General features: G+C 42.3%; 1 protein-coding gene across 4 annotated transcripts; it reads right to left on the minus strand.

The window, feature by feature from the left end:
* Positions 1 to 1,718: 1,718 nt before the first annotated feature.
* On the minus strand, positions 1,719 to 18,862 carry GOSR2 (golgi SNAP receptor complex member 2). 4 transcript variants are annotated; one of them, XM_052784951.1, is made up of 7 exons: positions 18,758 to 18,847; positions 18,432 to 18,560; positions 16,097 to 16,161; positions 13,298 to 13,406; positions 12,089 to 12,221; positions 9,115 to 9,255; positions 1,719 to 5,028 (listed from the first exon to the last, which is right to left on the minus strand). In XM_052784951.1, exons 1-7 carry the CDS (start codon positions 18,784 to 18,786, stop codon positions 4,867 to 4,869), a joined length of 768 nt encoding a protein of 255 aa, XP_052640911.1. In that variant the 5' UTR covers positions 18,787 to 18,847; the 3' UTR covers positions 1,719 to 4,866. The 4 variants fall into 4 exon arrangements, with proteins under 4 accessions (XP_052640911.1, XP_052640912.1, XP_052640913.1 ...); XM_052784952.1 differs by lacking the exon at positions 18,432 to 18,560 and having other exon boundaries at positions 18,758 to 18,862; XM_052784953.1 differs by lacking the exon at positions 9,115 to 9,255.
* Between the last annotated feature and the right edge of the window lie 6,247 nt (positions 18,863 to 25,109).

Below are 25,109 nucleotides of genomic sequence, written 5' to 3' on the forward strand. Positions count from 1 at the left end.
TATATAGGCATACATATTAAGCTGTGGTTACTAGACAAGTATAAACATCCTCTAGTACTTATCTCTACTACCTTCCTTCTAAATTAATTCTATCCCACCCAATCATAATGTCTTATTATTCATTATCTCTCCCTCCAATCTGCCTATTACGTTAGCCACATTTCACTCTTAACTGCTAAAATACTGACTGCACTTGGTCTCTTTGTTTCAAAACTTTTACCTCTGTTTTATACCCTCCTAGATGTCTTCTACACATGCAGTCACACCTTAAAGCACACTGCTGAAGCAACAATACTATTTCTAGGCTTAAGCTGCTGCTTATCATAGTGAAGTCCTTCAGGGGACCACCCTAGAAGGTAAACTGTGAAGACCTGGCTCAGCAGACTGCCAAAGGCTGATCTGATCTATGTATCTAGTTTATACCTACATCACTGGATGACTTTCTAACTTTTTGCATTCTTTGCTGGATATTTTCTGATTTAATAAGTGTTTTGTAGCTGTGGAGAACTTGAATTACTACAAAACAAAACATAATTGCAAGAGAAAGGTAAGCTAACCCCTTGATCTCACATTTTAAATCCATGATCTCTTTATCAACAGCCACATTTTGTCCTCCAAGTTCTTCCTTTGCTATCCTTAATTAGAACGTAGAAAGAAAGTTGTATAGGACACCATGACTCCAGCTCCCACCACCTGCATCATTAGCAGGTAGCAGGCAGGAGAGAGGAAGGTCTCTCCAGTGCCAAAGAGGGAGCCAGCAGAGCACGCTGAGGTCCTGGGTGTCTTCCCTGCAGCATAGCTCCCACCTGCAACCAGCTCCCTGCCACCCCAGTTGCCCCTACACTCCTGTTCCACCACCCAGCCAGCAGAGACCACCACCACCATTTCTACCATCCTTCTGAGCCAGCACCAGTTCCAGGGCCATACAAGCCTGTGTGCCACCACCAGTCTGACCAGTGAGATCCATCACTGGGAGAGCCTGGTCTGGAGCCAGCACACACACTCTCCCCCCACCTTCCAACCCCACAGTGTGGTGGGACCCACTTCCTACTGAAACACAGACTGGGCCACTCCACAACATCCCTGCGACCCTCTCCCTGCTGGTGCCTTCTCCTCTCTCCATCCATTCTCAGTGAACTGGGAAGAAAATCCACCCCATGTTTCCCATCTCCTTTCTCCTCATTGCACGCTTTCTCCCTTGGTAGGCAGGACTTTATGCCTCCCTGCGTGTTTCCATCTGCTTCACACTCACCCACTTCGTGGAAGCCTGAAGAGCCAGTCCTCTCCCCTTGTGGCACTGCTTCCCTCTCCAGTGGGGCATCTGCCACCACACACCTTCCTGCGTGGGCAAACAGTGGGAGAGACTGCAGGGGGAAAGACTGTCACCCAGCTGCCTCCTGCAGTGTCCCCTTCCCTTTGGGTGGGAGCTTTGGTTCCTTTTGCTACCAATGCACCTATACAAGCCCGTCTTATCCCTCGCTAGTTTCAATGCCAGCTGAGCTTTGGCTTTGACGCTTGAGCAACATCTGTCTCTTCCTCCAGGGTAGCTGACCGCTGCTTCCACTTTGTGAGTCTCCTTTTTCAGATCTGAGCTCAGGCAGGGGTTCCCCGTTTGGCCAAGCCAGCCTTCTGCCTTACCTGCCTCAGTATTAGAATATTGGATTTGTCCAGCTTAAGTACTTGGGCACCTTACATGTTAGTCAAGGTAAAAAACTTCATTTTGGTTGAAAAATCTTTATTCACATAACACGTCACATGAATCACATCATGTCCCACCCTTGCCCCTTTACGTATAAAGTACTGGTTAAAAGTTTTTTTCCAGAGGCAAGTTAATTTCCACAGTGTCCTCTCGTGAGAGAGTTCATCCAACAGCTGAAACGTTTGCTGTGCCACAGCTGTTCAGAGGCAAAACAGCTCTGTTGAAGGAAATGTAGTCTTAGTAAGAAAGGAAACTTTACAGAGAGCTGTAGCAGCAACGTGTAAAGCCACCCAGGGTTTCAGCTCTGTCCCATTTCATGTTAGCAGGGATCTTGATCCTACCTGTGCTCCTAATGTGGCACACTGTAACGATAGAGGCTTTGAGGGTTGTACACTAACCATCTGAGATAGCACAGATGCTCTTGTAAATCATTTTGGACTTAACATGTTGTAGAAATTTGTCTGAAGTTGCACATCATCACATCATTACCTAAGTGGTTCCTTCAAGCCCCACATCTCACCTTTAGACATAGTAAATACCAAGGACACTTTGCTTACAAAAGGGAAATTAGCTTACACAAGAACAAGGATACTCTAAAAGGGCAAACTAAATGAACAGAGAAACTTGTATTAAAATGCCAAGCTTGTCTCAAAAAACAGAAAAAAAATCCAGTTCCAATTATTTTATGGCTCCTGCCACAAGCCAAAAAAGGAAACAAATTGGCTAGAGTCTCACCTTGGTATAAGACAAATCCCGCTACACCAGGTCACAACTATATAAACTTTAAACACCACCAAATGACATTCTTTAAACACTAAACCATAAAGTTGTAAAATTAATGTGGAATTGGACCAGTTTCTGAGAAGAGAAAAAGATTTGCCAGGGATCCCTGACAAGGTACCCAACTGATCTCATAGATTATCATCTTGCAAGTGCATAGAATGCCAAATCTATCAGACTTCATATTTACAATAAATTTAAGGTAAATTTAGATTTAAGATTTAAAGATACAGGAAGACAGATGATCTATCACTGCAGACTTCCTCTCTTCCTTTCAATTCCCTAGCCCCTGGGGCTCAAATGAAAACCGATTCTGTACTTGGTCTGCTAATGTGTTTCCTTGGAAAAGCCTAGCCTAGACTGAACACAAAGAGCACAAAACAATTCAGAAACATTAAACACATTAAGCACAAAACAGACAGCCAGCAGGCGTGCAGCACACTAGATATCCAACAAACATTGAGGCTTTCCTGCTTTCTTCTGCTGAACCATCCAATAGAATTATCCAAGCAGTGACAGCATCTTGGTCTCCACCCCTGTGTCTGCAGTGCAGCCAGGTAGCGCTCCGACTGCTAACTCTTCTCTTGCCCTGGGTTCCAGGCATGAAGCTGACTGGCCTGTGACAGCTGATCAAATTGGGTACTCTCATCTGCTCTGCCACAGCACACAGGTCAGTCAATAGTTCAGTTATGCAAGTGTAAACAAGCACAGCTAAAGCCTGTTTCACTTGCCCATGTTAACTGAAATTCATTTTTTACAGTTATTAATACCATTTCTCAAAAGTTTGCAACAGGCTATGTAATAAAAGCAAAGCTTATTGCAGCAAAGATAGAATGCAAAACTTGTAATCTGTTACTAATTAAGAGACCCACAACCATTCCAGACAGAAAAAAATGAAGGAATTGCCAGTATTATGCCACATCATCTGAATATGACACTTCTGTGCCACTATCAGACATCTGGAAATGCTCCAGACTTGTACACAAATTGGGATGGGAATGTATCTGAAGGCTGATTGAAACGGATGATGCCCAAAATCTCAGGATGGCCGTTCTAACAGAGCCCCCCCGAGTGTGCAGGGAAAGGAGTACCATATTTAAACAAGGCATTTCATAATTGTGATTGTTTAAATGTGGATAGATACCTACAACCAAGGAGATACATATAAGTTGGCTATCATCTGTGAGGTGATACGTATGAGAATGTACAAGAATGTCTTTCACAGTAACTTTGCAGGTACAAAGAAAACACAAAGAACACCCTTCCCAAGGGTGAGGGATGTTTATTTACCATCCCAAGGCACATAACTTCAGGGAACTCTTCTGACGACAACTGATTTGAAGAGAAAGGTCTGTTGCCCTGATCCCACTGTTATTCTGAATGTAAAGAACAGCAGAGACCCCATTCCAGCTCTATGAACATAAAAACCACAAATCTGAATCTGAGCACAGTGAGGACTTGCCTGCTTCGTCGATTCAAAAAATACCAGCTACAGAGCACAAAACCCCAACCAACCACCTCAGAAAATGAACACAACTCACAAAAATGTGATGTGCACTAGCATTAAAAATGTCAGAATCTTCCAGTTTTCAGAGGCTGGATTTGGCACTAGGCACAGTGAGATAACACAGGCCTGATGTACATCTGACTGAAAGCGGGCAGAAGTACAGCATTCAGCTTCCACTTGGAAGCAGCAGGGCATAAAAAGGTACCAAAGCATACCTCAGATGAGATGAGAAGCATTTCAGCCTAAAATGGGAAGATTTGTGCTGGTTAATACTGTAGGTGTAAACAAAAAAAGTTAGCTGAGGTTATAACCATGCTTTAAGACCCTTCTCCATAAATCCTTCTCCCTCCAAGCAAAACAGTGAGTTTGCAGATGGGAACCTTTCACTTCCCACCTCTTTTTGCACACTTACACTGCAGGAGTGTGCCCACAATGTGAAATTCTCCTCAGTGGCATTCTTTCATTGCAAAATACAGTGATCAGGGTCACTTCTAGCTAGCACAGGAAAGGCTCACTATGTCTTATGCTCTGCCTTTGCATCCTCTTATCCCTATCTACCCAAAAAGACACTCCTACCTTGCAGTACAGCTGGGCAAAATTTTCAGTTCTGCCTCCTATTTAACCAGATTCTTAAACCTGCAGACAATAAGGTGAGAGCAGTAAAGGCTAAGGTTATTTTTATAGGGCCATTCTCAACTACAGCATCCCCAGAGGAATTTGTTTCCCTACATGCTTTCCACATAACATGTGTCTGAGTGTGATTTGTAAACTGAAGTTCACAGGAGGGGCTCATCCAAAGCAGCACTCAGAGGAAAGTACAGTCTGGAGGACAGTCCATCTTGCTCCAAAAGACGATCTCTTCTGGCAATAGTTCAGCAGTTCATGTCAGATACTGCACGACGAGAAACATAATTACGCAAGTCAAAATCATTCCCCCAATCATGAAGTATTTATCTTGAAAGGCTCGCTTCTCTATCAGCCGCATTACTGTATTGGATAAGCCCAACATGTTGGCAACATCCAGGATCTTCTTGTGAGTACCCTAAGAATAAAAAGACAGCAAAGAAACAATTAACGTCATGGTCCAACACTTCTTACTCCACAGCCCAGGAATATTTCATCATGGGTGGCAAGTGATGAATTCTGATCAAGGGAACTTGCTATCAGCCAACAGTTCCTACAATTTAAGAGCAGATGGCCACAGGACCCTGGAAATAGGTGGATGATGAGACTAATTAATTCACATACATGAACAGGAATGTGGTTAAAGATACAAAACAATCTGTCCAGACAGAGACATCATAAAGAGTGGCTCAGAGAAAATGCACTCCCTACAGAGGCATTAGGAGTTTTTCTGGTCCTTTTTGAGATATACAGTCTAACAAGAGCTTGAAGCTTCTTGATCAGACAACCTTTCTTGCAGAACCTCCCACTGAAGTACAGTTCATACCAACAACAGATTGAGAAGGAAGTCCAGAAACTTGTAAGGCTAATGGTAGAGTGCAATGAAAGACATACAGAAGTGTAATTAAGGCAATTTCAAGAAATCCTTCCGGAGAAAAGCACTGAACAAAGACTGCTAGCAGATGTACTGCAGGCAGGCCCACACCTCAGTTTTGTTTCACTGCTGAAGCAGTTGGTGTTATTAAGAATGTGGATCCCACCAGTTACCACATCAGCAGTAAGCACATGACAGTTAAACACAGTGAGCTGCAGAACTGGAGGTACCAGAATTGAGCTGGGGGAGTCACTACTGCCGTGCAGCAGGAATATTGCTACTTTATTTCGGGGCAATAGTCAAAGGGAACTGTATGAAATACAAGCAGCACATAGATGTACTCTGGGCACAGTTCAGAGCTGGGTATTGTCCCATCTGGGAAGAAGGGAGAGAATTCATGGCTACAGAGTCACGATAGTACAGGTAGGTGAGAAGGACGTTTCTAGATAAGCTAGACAAATGGGTAACATACCGATGGGCAGGCAGAGATGCTGCACTGAGCACCACGGCTCAGCTCACAGCATGCAATCAGAGATACGCTGGCCAGGACCAGCCTCCATCACACCTATGTGTGCACAAAGACGGGTACTGCTAGAAAGTAACCTTGTCACGCCATGGCAATGATAATGAACCTAATCTCTCAAAATGACTTCTGGGTCCAAGTCCTTAACAGAACACCGTGCTTCAGAAAGCTGTAAGACTTAAGTTATTTCTTCTCTGAGCAAGGTCAATAGCACAGATTCCCATCACAATGCTCTACTACCATGCTTTAACTTTAAAATAAAAACTCTAGCTTCTGTTCTCACAGTCCACTGTATCTTTGGTCTAAGAAGAATAAAAAGGTGAAATTTGGGAATTGTTCTGAATATAAACCTAAGATCAGAAAAGCTGAGGACAGAATTTATATAAACTGTATTAGACATACATGCACAAACAGTTTCTTAATCCATAAAACAGACAGATTTGCAATACCAAATTAGATAATCAGTTTCTTCTGTAGAAGGCTGTGTAGGTATTCAGGCCCTTTGCTGAAATCAGGTTATGTTTCTGCTAGTAAAACATAATCACATTTTTCACCTTCATTTCATACACCTCACATTAAACCCCTGGATACTATGCTTTCAAGTTCAGCACTGTTCCTGTCTCTGCAGCAATCTTTTCACACGACTTCAGAACAAAAGAAAACCTTGCTTGGAGAAGAGAAACCGAATATGAATCTTTAAAATGAAAGCAAACAATAGGAAAAGTGAAGACTCTTCAATTCTTGCAGTCCATGGAACGAACTGTACAACTAGAACAGCTATAGACTTGTGACAATTTGGGAATACTTCGTTCATACCTGTCTGTTTATATCCAATACCCAAGAAGTTACATAGAATAACATGCTTCCAAATTAACTCATTTACCTTTTAAGTTGTCTCTACGCTAGCTGCTTCTGGCAGATTTGTAAACAGGCAACAAAGTCTTTGATAGTGTAAAAAAAGCTAAGCTAAGGGGAAGAGGAATATGAACAGATGTTTCCTCATCTCTGAGCAAGAAGAAATATCCTCTTGAAAACATAAGAACATGATGCTCCCAAAAGAACAGACTATCAGTAGGAGTGGGCAGAGACACACTAACAACTTTACTATGACAATCCTGACCCGAAATATGCTTAACTTGCTACAATTTGTCAGCTGAGACAAGGCATGCCTACATTTGCGGAAGGCCCATCATAATCTAATAGGAATCCAGTCACGTTACTGCAATCTAACTAGCAAAAGCAGCAAGACAGGACCATGGACTATAACACAAAACAGTATTTCCTCTCAATGTCTTTGAGGCAGCAGGTCCTGTTCCTTTATCATATTTGCCAACTGTGGTTAAGTTCTCCTAACTTGTGATGTACGCACTTCCTTCTCAGGAACCCCCAGAAACCAAGTGCTTCAGTCACTCATTAGAGATTACCTTGAATCAGTGACTTACCATCTTGCAGAATCAACAAGTCAAATTCCCTGTGTGAAGCACAGGTACACTCGTGCACTTTAATGACTGGATGCCCCAAGCCAATGTGAGCAGCCACCAAAGCTATCCAGTGCTAAACGCAGAGGACAGATGTGTATAATCTCAAGGATGTAGGAACTTTAAGGAAGCTACTTTTTCCAAAAAGCATTCACAACCCTGAATCCTCTCCTGGCACTAATAACTAGTCCTTCCACCCTTTTCTTCATGAGATGGTAGCAGAATCCGTCCTTCTACCCACTAGTCCTACAGCTAGACTACTCAGCTACAACATATCTCTTAAATGAATGCTTAACTACCACACTGAGTAGCTACATCTTATTCAAAGTTTTTCCAGTAACTGACTTTGTCTAAAAAGAAATATATATTCACTAGGTCAGTGAATAAGTAACCTTAACCAAGAAGCTATCCTTCACCTCAGAGAGGAAAGAACTCGACTTCAAACTCTGCTTTAATGCATCCATGTAACATTTGTGAGTGCAGGTACTGATCACCAGACTACAGAGTAGAAAAGGAGTTACAACACTGCTTTCTGTCATTGTGGACCTCTGTGATCAGGATAGGAAGTACCTGGCTTGTGAATTGCAACAAGACATTAGGATTAAAATAAGCACCTAGCAACTCTGCCCTGTGAAGACGCCCAGCTCTACTAACTCCCAGGAAATGGGTACTACAGGTTCTGGAAGTTGCTCCAGCAAAACGCCTATGCATTTTAAGAGTGAAACCCATACATATGTACAGTTCAGCTGTCTGTATACAAGCTGGCTGAACTGCCTTTATAGCCAGTGAAACCCTAGTCTACAATCCATGGAGCTTAAGGTGCGATTCATCTGACCAAATGTAGGGATTTATGTTAGCAATTAAAAATGCTTAAATCCTCTGGCAGATACATCCCAAAACAAAGCAATATCACAAAATAGACAACAATAGTTATCCCCATCAGAAGATGAATGGAACACAGGTAGGGATTTCCCCACATTTTTCAGCAATCTAGCTTTCCCCCAACACACACTTCTTATTAAAAAGCCTTTTGTATCTTTGAGCTATTCGCTCAAAATTTAACATCACTTTGAACAGTCTTTAAAATAAAAGACAAATATTTGTTATTAAGAGACATGAAGAAATACAGCCGTCATTAACAGTATTCAGGGAAGGATATATTGTTGAGGTGCGTTAGACCTGAGAGAGTATTATCTTTATTACTAATCTTAAACACAAGTACTTTACACCAGCTTTGTGGTTGCTCTGAGTCATGTTCATCTGAATCAGTTATCTATCTGTGAGCTAGCCATTACTTCCCATTCTTCACTTGAACAAAAAACACCCAAACAAACAAACAAAAAAAAAACCATATGGAAACAAAACATAACATTCAGCACTCCAGATACTAACTACCGTGCAGGTGAAGACTGCTAGGCCATTCAGCCATAAAAAGAGCTTAAAGATGCTCCTATTAAGATGATAAAATGTAAAGATTTCAGGTTTAGTTAAAATGGAGTTTGGGCCTTTCCCAGCATTCTCAGCTCGAAGCAGTGTACTGAAACAAACTCATGTATTGATTTTACTTAGCCTGGTCATCACAAACACAGAAAAACGTGGGGTCTTTTTGGTAAAAATCGATGCCCCCACCTTTAATGTCACTCTCTGGTCCCTCAGCCCCTGAAGGATGTTGGTCCCACTGCCAATAAGATCATCCATGCCACGATGGGCATTCTGGAGGGATTCATTAAACTGTAATGTTTCGTCGATCGGTATGGTGGTGTCAGAGTCCTGTAGGGGAAATGCAGGGTCTTGGTTACCTTGCCTGCTCACTCATACTGCCCATACATACTTAGATCCAGAAAAAGAACATGCAGAAACAAATGTGGCAAAAACTTCACAGGACTTGAAGGGTTACATTTTAAACATTTTTTTTTTCATAAGGATATTAAACACAACATTAATATTTGAGTGAAGAAAGTAATTCAGAGAAGCCTACAGGAAGCAAGCCAAAAGGCAAAGCTGATCAGCTGTTCAACTGCAATTAGATCTCGAAGGATAAAAAGTCAGATTAAAAGTGGAGAATTTTTTATAATCTCAGTTTATGATATATGTAGGAAAGGGTATTACAAGAGAGAACATCAAAACTAACAGAAGGTGTTTAACATTGAGTCATTTGATCATTGCAAGTGAAAGACTTTTGAAAGATTTAATATCAGATTTCTAAGCTACAAAAGGCCTGCAAAACACAATGTCTGGGAGATGACATTCTATTCATTTACAACATGATGCAAACTTCCGATAGTGAGGGCAGACATGAACCTAGCTCCCTGAAGGTCTGACTCACTCAACACCCAAGGCCTTATCTAAAAAAAAAAAAAAAAAAAAATTAATGTTTTTCCAGAAAAGATGCATTAGCTCAATTAGAAACTATGAATCTTGAAATGGAAGTAACTGGATAAAATTCTGTAATCTGGATTGCACAAGAGGTCAGAGGATGTGATCACTTTTGTCTTTCCAAGACCTCCAGTTTAATCTTCTCTGGACACCATTCCATCCAGAGAGTCAAGATAATAGCTCATCACTCCTCCATTGTTTTACAAACAGGAATCATGATATTGGTAAGACGGAAGTGTGGAAACACTGGCTTACCTGCTTTCATGTACTCAGAACAAGAACTACCAAAATGCAGAATTCATATTTAGGGCCAAAGATGGTTAATATCCTACATCTGACTGTCAGCTGTAGGTTAGATGCATGCAACAATACCAAACTTGCTCTGAGTAGACTCTGCTGATTATTGTAAAAAAAAAAAAAAAAAAAAATGTTATTACGGGAATGACATGTACGATCCAGTGTTAGATCTTGTACTGCCTAGGTGGGTGTTCTGCTTGCTGTAAAAGAATGAAGAATAAAGGACAGAGCTGTTAGCAGTTGCAGGGTCAAAGTTACTGGATGAAGACGCCATGACAGCATATACATCTCTTTGATCAGATGTTAATGAAGCACTAAGGTTGAAACAAGTGTCTCCTCTTCAATGAGTCTGCAGAGCAGAAGCACTTGGATTTGCATCTGAAGGGCTATTATTTCAGATATTTATTAAACTTCCAGTCAGCAGGGAATCCATTTCCTATACGAGGAGCTTGTAAGATTTTTTTTATACACCGCAAGGCAGCAAGAAAAATATTGAAGTAGATTTTTGACCCTCCTCACAGAAAGGCTAGATGGCATCATATCTTTCATTTGCTGTTAGTGATTTTCTCCAGAATGGTACAAGGGAAGGCTTTAAAGATAAAGACCACATTTATCTTCGAATTAAGCAAAATGTTCAGAAAACTGCTACAGCTTTCAAAAGCTGTTATGTATGTTACAGATTTATTCAGGATGCTTACATGCTCAGTTGACATTTCTATTTAATAGAATAGGGTAGTATAAAAATAGAAACTGTGTAAACTTCTAACCAAAACAGATAGGCCAATAACTGACAAATAAATCATCCTTTTCCTATTAAAGGGTCATTCTACTTTAAAAGTCACATTTTTGTAACGAGGTAAAAGAAATACAAAATAATCATGCTTTTCTTTTTCATCTTGAGACACCTTTCAACATCTAAAGGAGAAAAAAACAATTTGCCATTTATTTTGCATTTGCAAGCCTGCTACTGCTCTTCAAAACTGTTCCATTTACACAGGTTTTATTTCTGGTCAACAAGTTTTCCTACAGGAAAAGTTCTCTGTATTTGCAGAGGAACACCACAGTGTTTTGAAAACAAATCAGGTTTCAAATTTCAGTGTTCCTTTCAAGTCTTGTTTATAATTTCAAAATAGCCAACAAAATGCTAGATGTCATCTTTACGTCAGGCTCTGAAAAGTGCATTGAACTTCCCAAATCTCAAGAAAAGAGGACTGCTCACATTTATTCCTCCTTGCCGTTAACAATGAATGACAACACAAATAATGAATGTTAGGTTACATGCCTTTAACAACAACAACAACAACAAAGACTAGCTTTTGAGTTACAGAAAAGTGAAATCTGAAAGCAAACCTACTATATTCAGAGCAAAATTCCTCCAGATATTTGCACTGGGGTGACGTCCCAGTGGAGGAACTAAGAATTAACAAGAACAGGTGGAAACACATTCCTGTTATTAAAAACTTTTGAGTCATTTATAGATGAAAAGCAAAGTGTTTTTTGCCAGCTGTGTGATTTATATTAGGACAAATTAAAGCTTGCTGACATCTACTGACAGCAGGGTGTACAAAAGCCAGACATTTTACAAATCTCAGGACTTGACAAAGACATTTGAGACAAATCCAAGTAAAATGTATACTTCGGTACGTACCTCATTCACCCTTCTGAAACTGCTACATAGTCAGGTAGAACTGCACTGGATAAAATATGAGCAGCAGTTTCTGGAGTCTTTTACTACTGCCTCTTATTAGCCCAACTTTTCCTCACAAGAGTGTTGTACTTTTTTAACACATATTATTGTTCTTTTCTATCTTTACTCCGTTTACATCTCACAGCAGCAATCTAAGAGAGTCATGCCTACATCTTGCCTGAAACTTCTCTGAAAGACTATGGCTTCTAGAACACAGAGATCTAAAACAAAGAATATATTTACATTAGTAGTGAAAGTACGTGCAAGCAATTCTTCTCGCTGTCGCTCCTGCTGCTCCCGGATGTAACGGCGATGTTGAAAGTTCCTCAGAGCTGTCTGCAGATGCTGAACATCGTACTTCAGCTGGTCAACTCGGCTAGAAAGGATCAACAACAGGAAGACATTCCCAGGGATGGTGTTTTTTATATGAACAATGGAGCATTATAAATTAACAGTGACGAACAATAAAGAATGATGGGTTCTACCTAGAAGGTGAGGACATTCAATGTTAGGCCCATATTCCAGACTTAGATCTTCCGTGCCTCATTTTTCTACTAAACAGGTGATTATTTAACTGGAGGTTAATGACAGAATGTGTAGCAGAATTCTTGAGCTGTCTTGGACACGCTATCCCATGACTAGTCTCTTCAGGAGTTTTATATATATATATATATATTTTCCTCATTTAACACAGATTTGGAAAGATGGTAGGATTTGAACAGTTTCTATTTTATGACCCTCATGCACATAAAAGATTAAGCTTTCAAGTTTCATTAATTAGCACCATGTTCTTAAGTTTGAGTTTTTATTAAAAGGAGTTTAAAACTCAGTGGACAATACAGGAGACATCTCCATTAGGCTAAAACAAATAACATCCAGAACTCCATTGCCTCTGATTAAATATTTGATGACTATTTCAGGTACTGACCTCTTTAATACAGGTGACATGAAATCTACCCTAGTATCTACAAAGGCATTTTGGGACTAAATGTTAATAGTAGAGTTACAGAATAAATTAGAACAGAAGTCCTGAGGTCTCTGGTCCAATCTCCTGTTCAAACCAGTGCTAACTTTAGAAACCTCCTTATGTTAGTCACCAACAGCTAGGAAAATGGTCCAGAGAAAATGACATCAACTGAAGTAATTTTAATCCTTACCTCCACAAATGGCATTAAAAGCAAACGCCATAGAGAGTAGAAATTTTTTTAAGCCTTGAAGTGCCATGTTCTGCTCATCTCAGAACAGAGCCATGAATCCAGCTCCATCACCAGTCTGTGGTTAAATGCAGGGAAGTGATTTTGCCTCTGTGCCCCAATTTTGCTACTGTAGAGCACAGAGATAAGTTATGCAAAGTATAAAGGTCTCACTCAAAAGGCAAAGGACTTCAATAAATTTAATGAAAATAATTACAAAGACTACAGCACATTATCATAGCAAAGACGGTGAACTTACAGTTTAGCATTCTGTCGCTTATTGGGAGGTTCTTTGCTGGACAGGATTTCCAGACGTTCCAAGTTGCTGAATATATTGTCTATTCTTGCCTGAATCTCATTTTCTACTACTGCAAGGAAATAAAAATGTGATTTGATTTGAATTAAAGAACTGCAATCTGAGTGAAGGTAAAAGCTCAAAAGCATTCAAACCAGTATTTAACACCTGACACATGCAGATCCTTACTGGATGAAAAAAATCATAACTGAGAACTACAGGTATCATGAAAAGCCACTTCTTTAACTCAGTAATTTGAGACACTTGCCTTTCCCTCCTCCTCTGAGAAGGAAGCTAGGAAAGCCCCTGCTCTTTCAAGACACCTGAGCCTCTTTCCCTATCAGCAACATGTATTAGGATTTAAAGCTCCCACATTTCCCCCTGCAGCCCCTTCCTGTTCCCTCAGCAGGATTTGCTTACACAAGCTAATAGCCAATATGACTCTCACAACAATGGCAATTTAAACTTCTGAAAACTGTTAACACAGAATTAATATACATCATCCATAACCAGAGCAGCGAAGGTTGAAGGAGAATGGGAAGGATTCAGAGTTGACAGGAACTGGCAGACTGGACAAGCAGCTCAGAAAGACATGGCCAAAACAGGGCTGAAGCCCTTGCAAGTGGGAAAACACGGCCACAAAATAATTGCCTCTGTAATCATCTACATTGCAATTGCTTCTGATAATCTGCGTAGGAATAGCAGAGAGGCAATAGTACACAACACAAACTCATATACTTGTACTTTAATGAGGTGAGAAACTGACACAACTGGGGAAAGACAATCATACAGTTTCAGTTACTGTAGTCGTACAGCAAAACTCAGTACAAGCCACAACCCCCTTCCTCATCTGACAACCACATTTTCTAACCATGTCACAACCCAGCATTTCACAAATTAAAGAATTGCACAGAAGGGCAAAAGACAGGAGCACTATTCATCATCTGACATTCTTGTGTTTAAAGAAGGTGAGCTGTAAGGCTGAAGGTAAGCACCCTCCAAAGCATGTCCACAGGCTGATTATTAGAGGACAGAAGCACCGTCATGTCTGTGCAGCCATGAGGACAATCCTGAAGTCTCAGACTGCCATGGTCAGACCTGATATAAATAATTGCCAAATTCTACAGACACCATTTGTTCTTATTTTGCATTTAGACTAAAGAGGTATACAGAAAAGCATTATTAACCAACTGCTAACTACTCCACAGTACTTCAGGACTTTCCAGAAAATCACATTCAGCAGAACCCGGAAAAGCAAACAGCACATACAACCCCTTCTCTTTGCCCTTTGATCTCACACAATCAAAGAGTAATTAACCCACGTATACAGGCACAAATCAATCAAATTGTCCTGATTCATGTCGCCATCATTTAGTACAGCTAAACTTAACAGAAAAGCAATGAGGAGAGCAGACAATTACATCAGCTTTTGCTAGTCCAAACAATAGTATTACTATCTTAGTCATCTTAGGCTTTTCTGAGCAAGAAGGGATTATTTGCCCAAAGTTGGAAAAGAAAAGCTGCAACAGGAAGTTTGATTTCCTGGCTCCTATTCCTGCTCTTCAACCAGAAGATAATCCTTTTCCCATAAATCCTAAAATATACACTAATATCTAGAGCACATATCTGTATCTATATAGAGAGAGAAACTATGTTCATTTATTTACTACATAAGATGGTACATAATCTTATCTCTTGAAATGGTCTCAAGTAGCAGAGGCAAGATGGCAAATTCTGCTAATTTTCAAGAGGTTCCAAAATCACATCCAGTGAACAGCAGTCTGGGAAGTCTGCCATTGTACTGGGAGTAGTACAACCACCACAGATAACACAACCAGTAGACAAGTCGTTATTTTGATAGGAAAGTTATCACGGCCCTTTCTACAGTGAAGTTGTGCTTCACGAATATATTTAAGGTAACAGAAGTCAATCAACGTGTGCATAAATTTATCCAGCCAATGCAGTGTCCCTTCCCTTCAGAAGTTCCTGATGAGGTCCATTAGCAATTACTCAAACAGGAATTAAGGCTTCAAACACAGGTCCAAAATACATTTGCCAATTCCACACTGGGGTAAAAAGTCCTGCCACAACATATCACAGCATTTTATTACAGTCATTTTATTAGCATAGGGTTATAGTCCAAATTTACTGAAGCAATTTCAGACCTAGTTGTTCTACCTATTTCTCATAAGCAGATGGAATTACAGGTTCCGACTCTGATGCAAGCGGGAACTATCAAAATCATCCTGCTTAAATTCCTGCACACCAAATCACGGCATTTTCCCCAGAAACTGGACTAAGCATCTTTTGGGGAAGACCGCCAATTAGTGGACGCTCAAGGAATAGCAACATAACAGGACAGATACACAACCACATTTCTCAGCTTTTTGAGCTTCTAACAAACTAGCCCAGTGATGTTCCGAATTTGCAGTTCTGTCCACATCAATGTGTTCACTACACCTCCATGAGTGCAACAGTGTGGGGTTTTTTAACCTATGTTGAAGGCCTCCACAGCATAACCTGACAGTGAGTTCTGTCTTTTCCACTGTCCTTCATACAAAACATCACCCTATTGAAGTCAAACAGTAAAATAATTTTAATGCATTCCAAATTGGTGATGCGTCTCAACAGTTGATCACAATGACTGAAGAGCCAAATTTGTTCCAATAATGATTGTAAATACAATGATGACCCATATAAGGTTAAAGATGCAAGCTAAATAAAATCAGTACTGGAGTGGGACTTTTCTCACTAATTACTTACAGTGTACTGACTCTTTGTCTGAAGTCTCCAGGCGCCCCATATAAGACTGGACCTCATGGACTTGCCTATCAAATGACAGTAAATTAACAGGAGAAGTCAGTTAGCAGCTACAAAATCAAATCATTTTTCAATACCTCAATTTTCAGCTTCTTTTAAGTACTTTTTAGAACAGAATAGGATCAGCTACATGCTATTCAGTGCAGACAGCCCATCACTGAACACAAAAAAAACCCCAATTCTTCAGTATGAAGAAAGCTGTGCTTTCACTTAATATGCATCTACAAAATAACTTTCAGTTTAAAAACAAAAATCAAGGGGAAAGGGCTTTTATTTCTTCAGAGATTTCCAATCCAGTTCTAGCTCCCTTTTTGTATTTATAACCTGAACTGGGGCTCTCCCCCATGCCACACACCTGGCATGCTGAAAGCCAGTAAGATCTACCTACTCCAAGACAACCATGGAGACCAGATTTCAGATTCACACTAGGAACTCACAAGTGGTGAGCACAGCAGAGGGAAGATCTGACTGGGAGGAGAGTTGGTACAAGTGAGACCTTAATAATAGATCTGCAGTGAAACACCACCTAAGTGCACCACTAAAGTCAAGAGTACTGATGAGACACCATACTTTTATGTCACTGCATAAATGGGTAGTACACATCTTCAACATTAAACACAGGTTTTGCCCTTCCTTTCTCAAAAAGGCAACAGAAGCACTGGCAAAGGCTCAGAGAAGGACAATAAAGATTATGAAAAGTACAGAACAGCTTTTATACAAGAAACAGTTGTTCAGTCTGGACTGGAGGTGATAGCGGAGAGATACCCTAGAGCATAAATGGCACAGGAGAAGGTGAATAAGGAATGATTTTCACTGTCTCTTACAACATATGAATTACAGAGGCATCAAATGAAATTAAAAGCTTAAAATCAAAGAGAAGGAATTACTGTTGCTGGACAAGCAGTGGCAAAGGAAAACAAAAAAACAACCAAACACTGATGGTTGTTACATTCCTCTGTTTCAAGAAGCCCCCAAGCCTCACATTTCTGGGAGATTGGGGCAATATTCAATGAAAGTATCACATACATTTGCCCGTTTCTTACTGTCTTTCCTAGAGATCTGCAGTTAGGCAATGCTAAACACACACTGGGACAGATGGACCTTTGGCCATACTTGGTGTGAACAATCTCACAGCAGCTGGGATTCAGACTTCAAGAAATACACTTAAAAAGTTACAAAAATATAATTTCCTTTTTTCAAAAAAAAAATATTAAAGAGATCATAATTTTGGTCACATTAGTGACTCTTTTTCTGATGTATGTACCATTTGATAACTACAGCACAAATGTTTATGAAGCCAGACCTCTGAAACCAACTTATCTTACAGAGTAATAAAATATTTATTCTTCAGTTATTATGAGATTTTTTTAATAACTATCAGGGCTTGCTACCTTCCAAATCACGACACTGCGCTGCTAAAGAGATCATCAAGTATGTCACAAGTACCACATTACTTGGAATTAACTAGAGAACCAATTCAATATCCAGTATCTTGCAACCCATACTTGTTTATAGTTTTCTTTTCAATCAATTTCTCTAGGACACCCCAGACAGCTTGAGACTCGCATTGCTCTTGAAATGCTCTTGAAGTGCTTGTTTAGAAACCCAGGTATAGAAGCCAAATCAGATCATGTGCAACTGGATCAGAAAAACTACTTCACGCTCACCAGGACTCTTCCCATGCCAGAAAACAGAGTAAGTCTGGGGAAAAGGTGGGAAGAGAGTTTGAAAATCCAGAGTATCCGCAGACTGACAACAAACTGCAACAAAAACACAGCTCAGTGACTGTGATCCCCAGAGAAGCTGTGGATGCCCCATCCCTGCTGGACGTGTCCAAGACCAGGCAGGATTTCGTGCTTCTCCCTACAGGGTTGCTCTATATCATTATCCAATGAAATTCTCTTACTTACCACACTACCTCCTTCAACAGAGCTCAATGAAGAAACCCATTACTGCAGAAATTTGGAATATTTCAATTAACTGCTTCCTTTGGCCTCTTTCCCACAAGTTAACTGTATCACACAGAGCTGCAAGATTTTTTGCCTTATTTTGCACTTTTCATACCACTTCTACCTCAGCAGATTAGCATTATCTGTGAAACCGAGTGGTTTTTATCATCAAGGAGTCACCCGTTTCCCGAGGTGGTTTAAACTGAGTCTGCTAGCCATCTCGAAACCCCCGCTGCCACAAAAATGCTACTAAATTAGTATGCCTTAAAGGTAAGTAAATTTAACAAAACAGCATCACTTGTTTTCAGTGATTACTTGCAATCTTGTACTTTAAAATCCCGAGGCGAGCAGGCTTTGCTTGCTTTCGGACTGACGTGGCTAACAGCAGGCTGGGACTCCGGACAGACACACGGCCAGCCCGGAGGGACAGGCTTTTGCTTCCTTCTGCCGCTGAAGCACTGTCCTCACGGCAACGCGCCGGGGTGGAAGAGAATTTTTATGAGAAAAAAAAGCTTTTAAAGGGCGCTGAGAGGGCGCTGGCCCGCAGGCCGGGTGTCCGCCCTCAGACCCGGCCCCGCACCAGTCTTCCCGCGGGTCCTCGGGGGCTACGTCCCGCTACCACGCCGCCCGCCCCGCGTCGCGTCGCCTCACGCACTTGTTGGTCTGGTGGTAGAGCCCCTCCATGACGGCAGCGCGACCCGCCCGCCTCCGCTCCACCGACCCACGTCGCCGCCATCCACTTCCGGCCCCGCCGACTTCCGCTTCCGCCGGCCGCGGATACGCGGACACACGCTTCCCCCCCCTTCCTGCGCCTGCGCCGCTCGCAGGGCCAGGCGCGGCCGCCAGGGGGCGCTGCCGGATCGCCGTCCCGCCACCGCCCATCCGCGGGGCGTCGGGGCGGGGGCGGGCGGCGAAGGGGGGGGGCGGTCGGTCTGTGTACAACGTTAGATCCCAGCCTGGCCGGCCGTGCAGGGAGGGTTCCATGGCTTTGTCCTCGGCCTGGCAGCGGCCGGGTTTCCAGTGGTGGCCGGGTGAAGCGGGCAGTTGTCCCCAGCTCGCCTTTCCTCGCTTGACCCCGCAGCCCCCCCTCCCGCCCCCCGTCATCTCTCCCAAGCCCATGGCTGCCAGGAGAGAGGGACCATCTGCCTGTGGGGGTCTGAGGGGCACCCAAACCTTTCTGTGGCTGTCGGAGAAGCTGTGGATGCCCCATCCCTGGAAGCGTTCGAGGCCAGGTTGGATGGGGCTTTGAGCAACCTGGTCTGGTGGCAGTTGTCCCTGCCCGTGGCAGGGGGCTTGGACTGGGTGATCTCTAAAGGTCCTTTCCAACCCAAACCAGTCCGTGAGCCTGCCGGGTATGCACACTGCAAAGTAGTTACTTGAGATTCCCACCACGGTCGGTGGTGTCAGCTAAGACAGCTGGCTTTGGTCATATGAACTGCTTCCACTTCATAGAATCATGGAATGGTTTGGGTTGGAAGGGACCTTAAAGATCATCCAGTCCAACCCCCCTGCCATGGGCAGGGACACCTTCCACTAGACCAGGTTGCTCAAAGCCCCATCCAACCCGGCCTTGGACACTGCCAGGGTTGGGGCATCCACAGCTTCCCTGGGCAACCTGTTGCAGTGCCTCACCACCCTCATGGTGAAGAATTTCTTCCAAATGTCCTATCTAAACCTGCCCTCTGTCAGTTAAAAACCATTACACCTCGTCCTATCACTACATTCCCTGATAAAGAGTCCCCCCCCATCTTTCCTGTAGACCCCCTTTAATTACTAGAAGGCTGCTATAAGGTCTCCCTAGAGCCTTCTCTTCTCCAGGCTGAACAAGCCCAGCTCTCTCACAGCCTGTCCTTACAGGGGAGGTCCTCCAGCCCCCTGATCATCTTCTTGGCCCTCCCCTGGACCCACTCAAGCAGGTCCTTGTCTTATGCTGAGGGTCCCAGAGCTGAACACAGTACTCCCAGTGGGGTCTCTAGAAGTCAGGTCACCTCTAGAAGCCTAGGTGACTAGCACACATGGACATGCAGATACGGAGCAAGAAGTAAGATGAATTCTACATCTAGGCATCTCTTCTAAAATAGCTGTTCCAGCTCTTTGATCATCATTACCATCTGTCCTGCTTCCGGCTGGGATAGAGTTAATTTTCTTCCTAGTAGCTGGTATAGTGCTGTGGTTTGGATTTAGTGTGAGAATAATGTTGATAACACACTGATGTCTTAGTTGTTGCTAAGTAGTGCTTATCCTAAGTTAAGGATTTTTCAGTTTCCCATGCTCTGCCAGCAAGCAGGTGTACAATAAGCTGAGGGGGAGCATGGCTGGGACAGCTGATCCGAACTAGCCAAAGGGATATTCCATACCATAGAACGTCATGCTCAGCATATAAACTGGGGGGAGTTGGTCGGGAGGGGCAGATTGCTGCTCGGGCATCAGTCTGCGGGTGGGGAGCAATTGCATTATGCATCACTTGTCTTTTCTTGGGTTTTATTTCTCTCTCTTTTGATATATTCCTTTTCATTGTTATTGTTATTATTGTACTTTATTTTATTTTAGTTATTAAACCATTCTTACCTCAACCCACGAGTTTTACTTTTTTTTCCTATTTTGCTCCCCATCCCACTGGGAGGGGGGAGGAGTGAGCAAGCGGCTGCATGGTCCTTAGCTGCTGGCTGGGGTTAAATCACAACACCGTCTTCTCTGAACCTTGTCTAGCTGTCCCATTCAGTCTTTCATTTTCATAGAACTACTTTAACTCCAAAGGCTTGTTCACAAGTGGTCATGATCAGCTCAGGGCATCCATTGTGCAAATAGCTTTGTTTTCCTAATAATCCTGGGCTTTCCCTTTACCTTCAGATCCACCAAATTCCCTACACCAGGTTATCACCCGTTCATTGTGTAACAACAGGTTCCTCTGTCATTTTTCACAGGGCTGGTAGCTTAGGCCTTGCCCTGGGGTTGTATGAAAGACTGCTTTCAGTTAATTCATCTGCACATAGTTGTTTTGACCAGATAATCAGGGGCAGTTGAAGCCACAACCCTTTCTTATATGTTCTGGACCACAAAACCTGACGTGCTTTATGGTCATAGTCTGCTGAGCCACCTGAACTCCTGCAACCTTTTAACGTATGGGATAATCAAGGAGAAGGTGGATTATCAAAAAAGGGTAGATGTTAGTGAGGGCACGAGGACATTAGAAATACAGATACAAAAATTGATTGAGTAAAAAGCTAAAATTAGGACTATAACTCATTCTTGTCAGTGTACTTTAATGGAAAATAGTTCTTGTCAAGAAGCACCACTTCATACTAATAAGAGCTTGATTGGGAAAAATATGTATTCTGTAAAGCGTTCAACTTAGTACCACAAGATCCGTCATTTAAAAGTTAGTAGGAGTAGCCTCTGCCCTCATGGACCAGGTAAGCACTCAGCTCTTTCCTTCTCCACTCTTTCTTCCCTCGCTTAAACATTGTCATTTTACACTTGTTCCTCAGGCTTTGAATTCTCCCTGATGTTGGGCTGCTACTACCCTTTTCTGGGTCCATGCTATCTGTCCCACTTGTGGTATGGAGAGAAACCTGCTCTATCACAAAGAATAATGTGGTAAACTGCGTCCATCCAAATAAAATGCTCTAATACAGTTAAACACAATGTTTTAAATCATAAGCTGTCTTCAGCAACCTCAGCCCTATTCTGCACTTTTCTTCACTTAGGCAAAGCCTAAATAAGTTTACAGCAAAAATTCAAGATACTGAAGGACAGCAAGCATTGGAGGAAAGATGAGAAATTATTTTAAGAGGTGGGGAAGCTTAAGGCAGACACCTTCTTATGTGACACTGGGCAAAATGTGAAACCTTGAGACTGGAACAGTCTCCAAAGTGTTGTTTTTTTCTGCTGTTGCTCATTTACAGGGTGTGCACCTGAAGAATGCAGTCTAATCACAGGAGAACAAGTCACTGAGCATCGTACAGATATAAATGAGTGAAATAACTACATATCTTTAATAAATGAGAGATTCTTGTTCCTGTGGATCCATCCCTTGCATCTCAGATGATGCATGAAACTTTCTTTGTCCGCTCTGCCCTGCCATGCAGCAAGCCAGGTCTCTGGCGAAAGATTATTCCCTGGATGTCTAATAGTAACTCAAGCCACAGAAATCACATCAGTCTAAGAATAAATAGCGTATCAATAAAAAACATTAACTGCAGCAGTAACAAATACATTCAGTCCTCGTTCTTTGCTCTCCCTTATCTGAGTCATTATACACTGTTTTCAAACACTTTCTGGAAATAGAGAGGTTGAATGAAAATAGATGCCGGGATTTCCCTCCTGGCCAGGGCTTTAAGAAGTATCACAAGAGTTTTGATGAAGTGGCAAGCACTGAAATACAAGCATGAATTTCTGTTCTTTTGTGAAGAAATTGATTTTCGCCCGAAACAACATGCTGCAACCAAGCGTCTGTTCTTGTTAGACTTCAAGTCCTTCCAGGAGGAGTCCTTCAGCAAATTGGCTCGTTTAGACACAACAGCCAGGAGCATGGAGAGTAAAAAAAAAGTGTTTTGTTCAAGGAAAGCCTCTGTATTGTAAACAGGATAAAAGGGGATGGAGAGAGTCACTTATCACTGTCTAATGTGTCCCCAGGTCATTCCTGTGTAGCACCTACTGGAGAAAAAGGATTTCATATTCACTGCTCTCTTAGAAACCCCAAGCCAACTGTGGGGATTTTCTCTATCAAACAATCTACAGACATGATGTGCATTCAACAGCAGCATTCAAACCCCCATCGGTGCATTCCCCATTGCTCTCTGGCTTGTAGTTTAAAGCCTTGCAGCACCAAAGGGAAAGCTGGATCCTTATAGGGTCTCCTTTGTTCTGCCTGCACCAGCCCATTTTCCCTTCACAGCTGCAGGACTTTGTTCTTCCCCCCAAAAACAGACCTTGATGCTCTATTTAAAACCAGACCCTAATAATGTGTCTCCCTGTTTCTCTAAGCATGATCCCAACAGGCATAGAAACACTCTTCCCCCCTCCTCTCTCCCTCCCTCCCTCTCTTTTTTGGGCACACAAAGTATTCCCCAGCTCTTTGCATGCTTTCTTGATACTAATAACTGTGGCTTTAAAAACAAAGGAGTGCCGAACCTGAGGGCATGCTGCAGAGGCAAGACATTTAGATGAATGCTTGATGGAGACTCCTCACTTAGTCCAGCTGCAGGCCATGGGGCTGCATGTCCCAGCTCTGACAGACTCCCTTACACAAGCCAGACCTCACAGCACGCCTCTCAGCATTCTGAGGCTCTGGAAGTGGAGAAAAAGAGAACAGAAGACACGACAAGAATGTCAGCGACTCATCTATCAAATTTCTTGGACTGTTGGGTGATGTGCTGGACCCAGGTCTTCCTGGGCAGTAAGGTTTTTAAAGACACATTGCACCTTCTTTCTCATCTTCCTAAATTAAGAACATTTCTGCACTACTATCATGGCCGGTTTTGAGACTGATCTCTGGCCAGAAGAGTCACAAATACTTGGACCATCATTCCCTTCTTCATAAACGTACCAGGTAAAGGGATATAGCAGGTGTGGGGAAGGTCAGGCCAATGGAAAAAGAAGTCAAGCAACATCTCTACCATTTCACTAACTCCCTCCCTTCTGCAAAGATGCCAGGGAAATATGATAGAAATAGAAATAGAAGGAAGAAAGAATCACCTGGTGGTGAGAAACACCGCAGCATCCCCCAGCCCTAGGGATCTTGGAGACACAAAGGGCTGTAGGTTCGGAGAATATCCTGGGCAAGTATATTTGCCTCATGCTTTTATTCTTCCCTGGGCAACAGCCACAGATGACTGCTGGAGGTGAAATACTGATCTCGATGGATTTTTGGTACATGCACTACATTGGGTATGTTTGGTACCTCCATGCCTCCATTGCAGTATAATGTGTTATATTATCACAATAATGATTAAACATGACTCAGTTCTCCATGCAGGACTGAGTTCCTTGTGCCTTTTCCCTGCCGATCATGTCTCAGTTTGACCTATCAATGAAATTCAGAAAACAGGAACAGAAGACCCTCCTCCAACAAAGCCAAGGAGGCAGAAGGGGCAAGAAATGACATTACCTTCCCCACTCAATGAACAGATGAAATTACAAGAATCCTGCCAAGAAATGTAGCACCTTGCTTCCATTTGCCCAAGAACAGGAACTTCTTAGGAGCCGCAGCTGCCTTCTACTGAGATGGCATTCCCCCCTTAATCCCAAATCCCATAGCAATCTCTGGGTCCCATAGCAATCTCTGGGTCCAGGCCTTAAAAGCTCTGGCTTTGAAAATCTGAATTTATTTACTGGGCAGCTCTGTTTGATACATAAATGTATTAGGACAGATTCTGTTTTGGCACTAATGTAGGCCTGAACTGTATGCATAATTTAACACTTACATAGGAAAATCTTAAAATATGTGAGCAAAACCGTGTGCTATTATCCTGATTTTTCCAGGGGTCGGATCCCTGACAGTCAGTCTCTCTGAAATGTGTCAGGTTAAGAATTCCATCAGAATTAGACAAAATCATCAGCTGCTTCGGAAAATTTTAGGTGCAGATCTTCTATGTGCTGCTCTTTTCCACTGAATAAACACCCATTTGCTAGGTCTAATTTAGGCAAACCAATCCAGATAACTGTATGCTTTGTTCATTAGTTTAATAGGTTAATTCTGAACTGCTTTCCAAGTCAAATCTGGATGTCAGTCTGCCTCACGCTCACATTTTGTCAATATGGGGGATCTCAAAATTAAAAAAAAATGTAAAAGTCATTTTCATCCACATTTCATCAACTGGGTAATCCAGGCATAAATAGATGGATGTGCCAGGCTACCTCTCCCTGCTTCTCACACACTGAACTGGATGCTCCAGGGGCTGTGATATGTTTGTTGTTAAAACAGCCTGACACAAAGAGGCCCCAGGAGCTGCATGCATCCACAGGATAGATGTCTTCTTCTGTCAATCCAGCTGGAGTCCCCCAAG

The sequence above is a fragment of the Harpia harpyja genome, chromosome 4, assembly GCF_026419915.1.
Source record: "Harpia harpyja isolate bHarHar1 chromosome 4, bHarHar1 primary haplotype, whole genome shotgun sequence".
NCBI lineage: Eukaryota > Metazoa > Chordata > Aves > Accipitriformes > Accipitridae > Harpia > Harpia harpyja.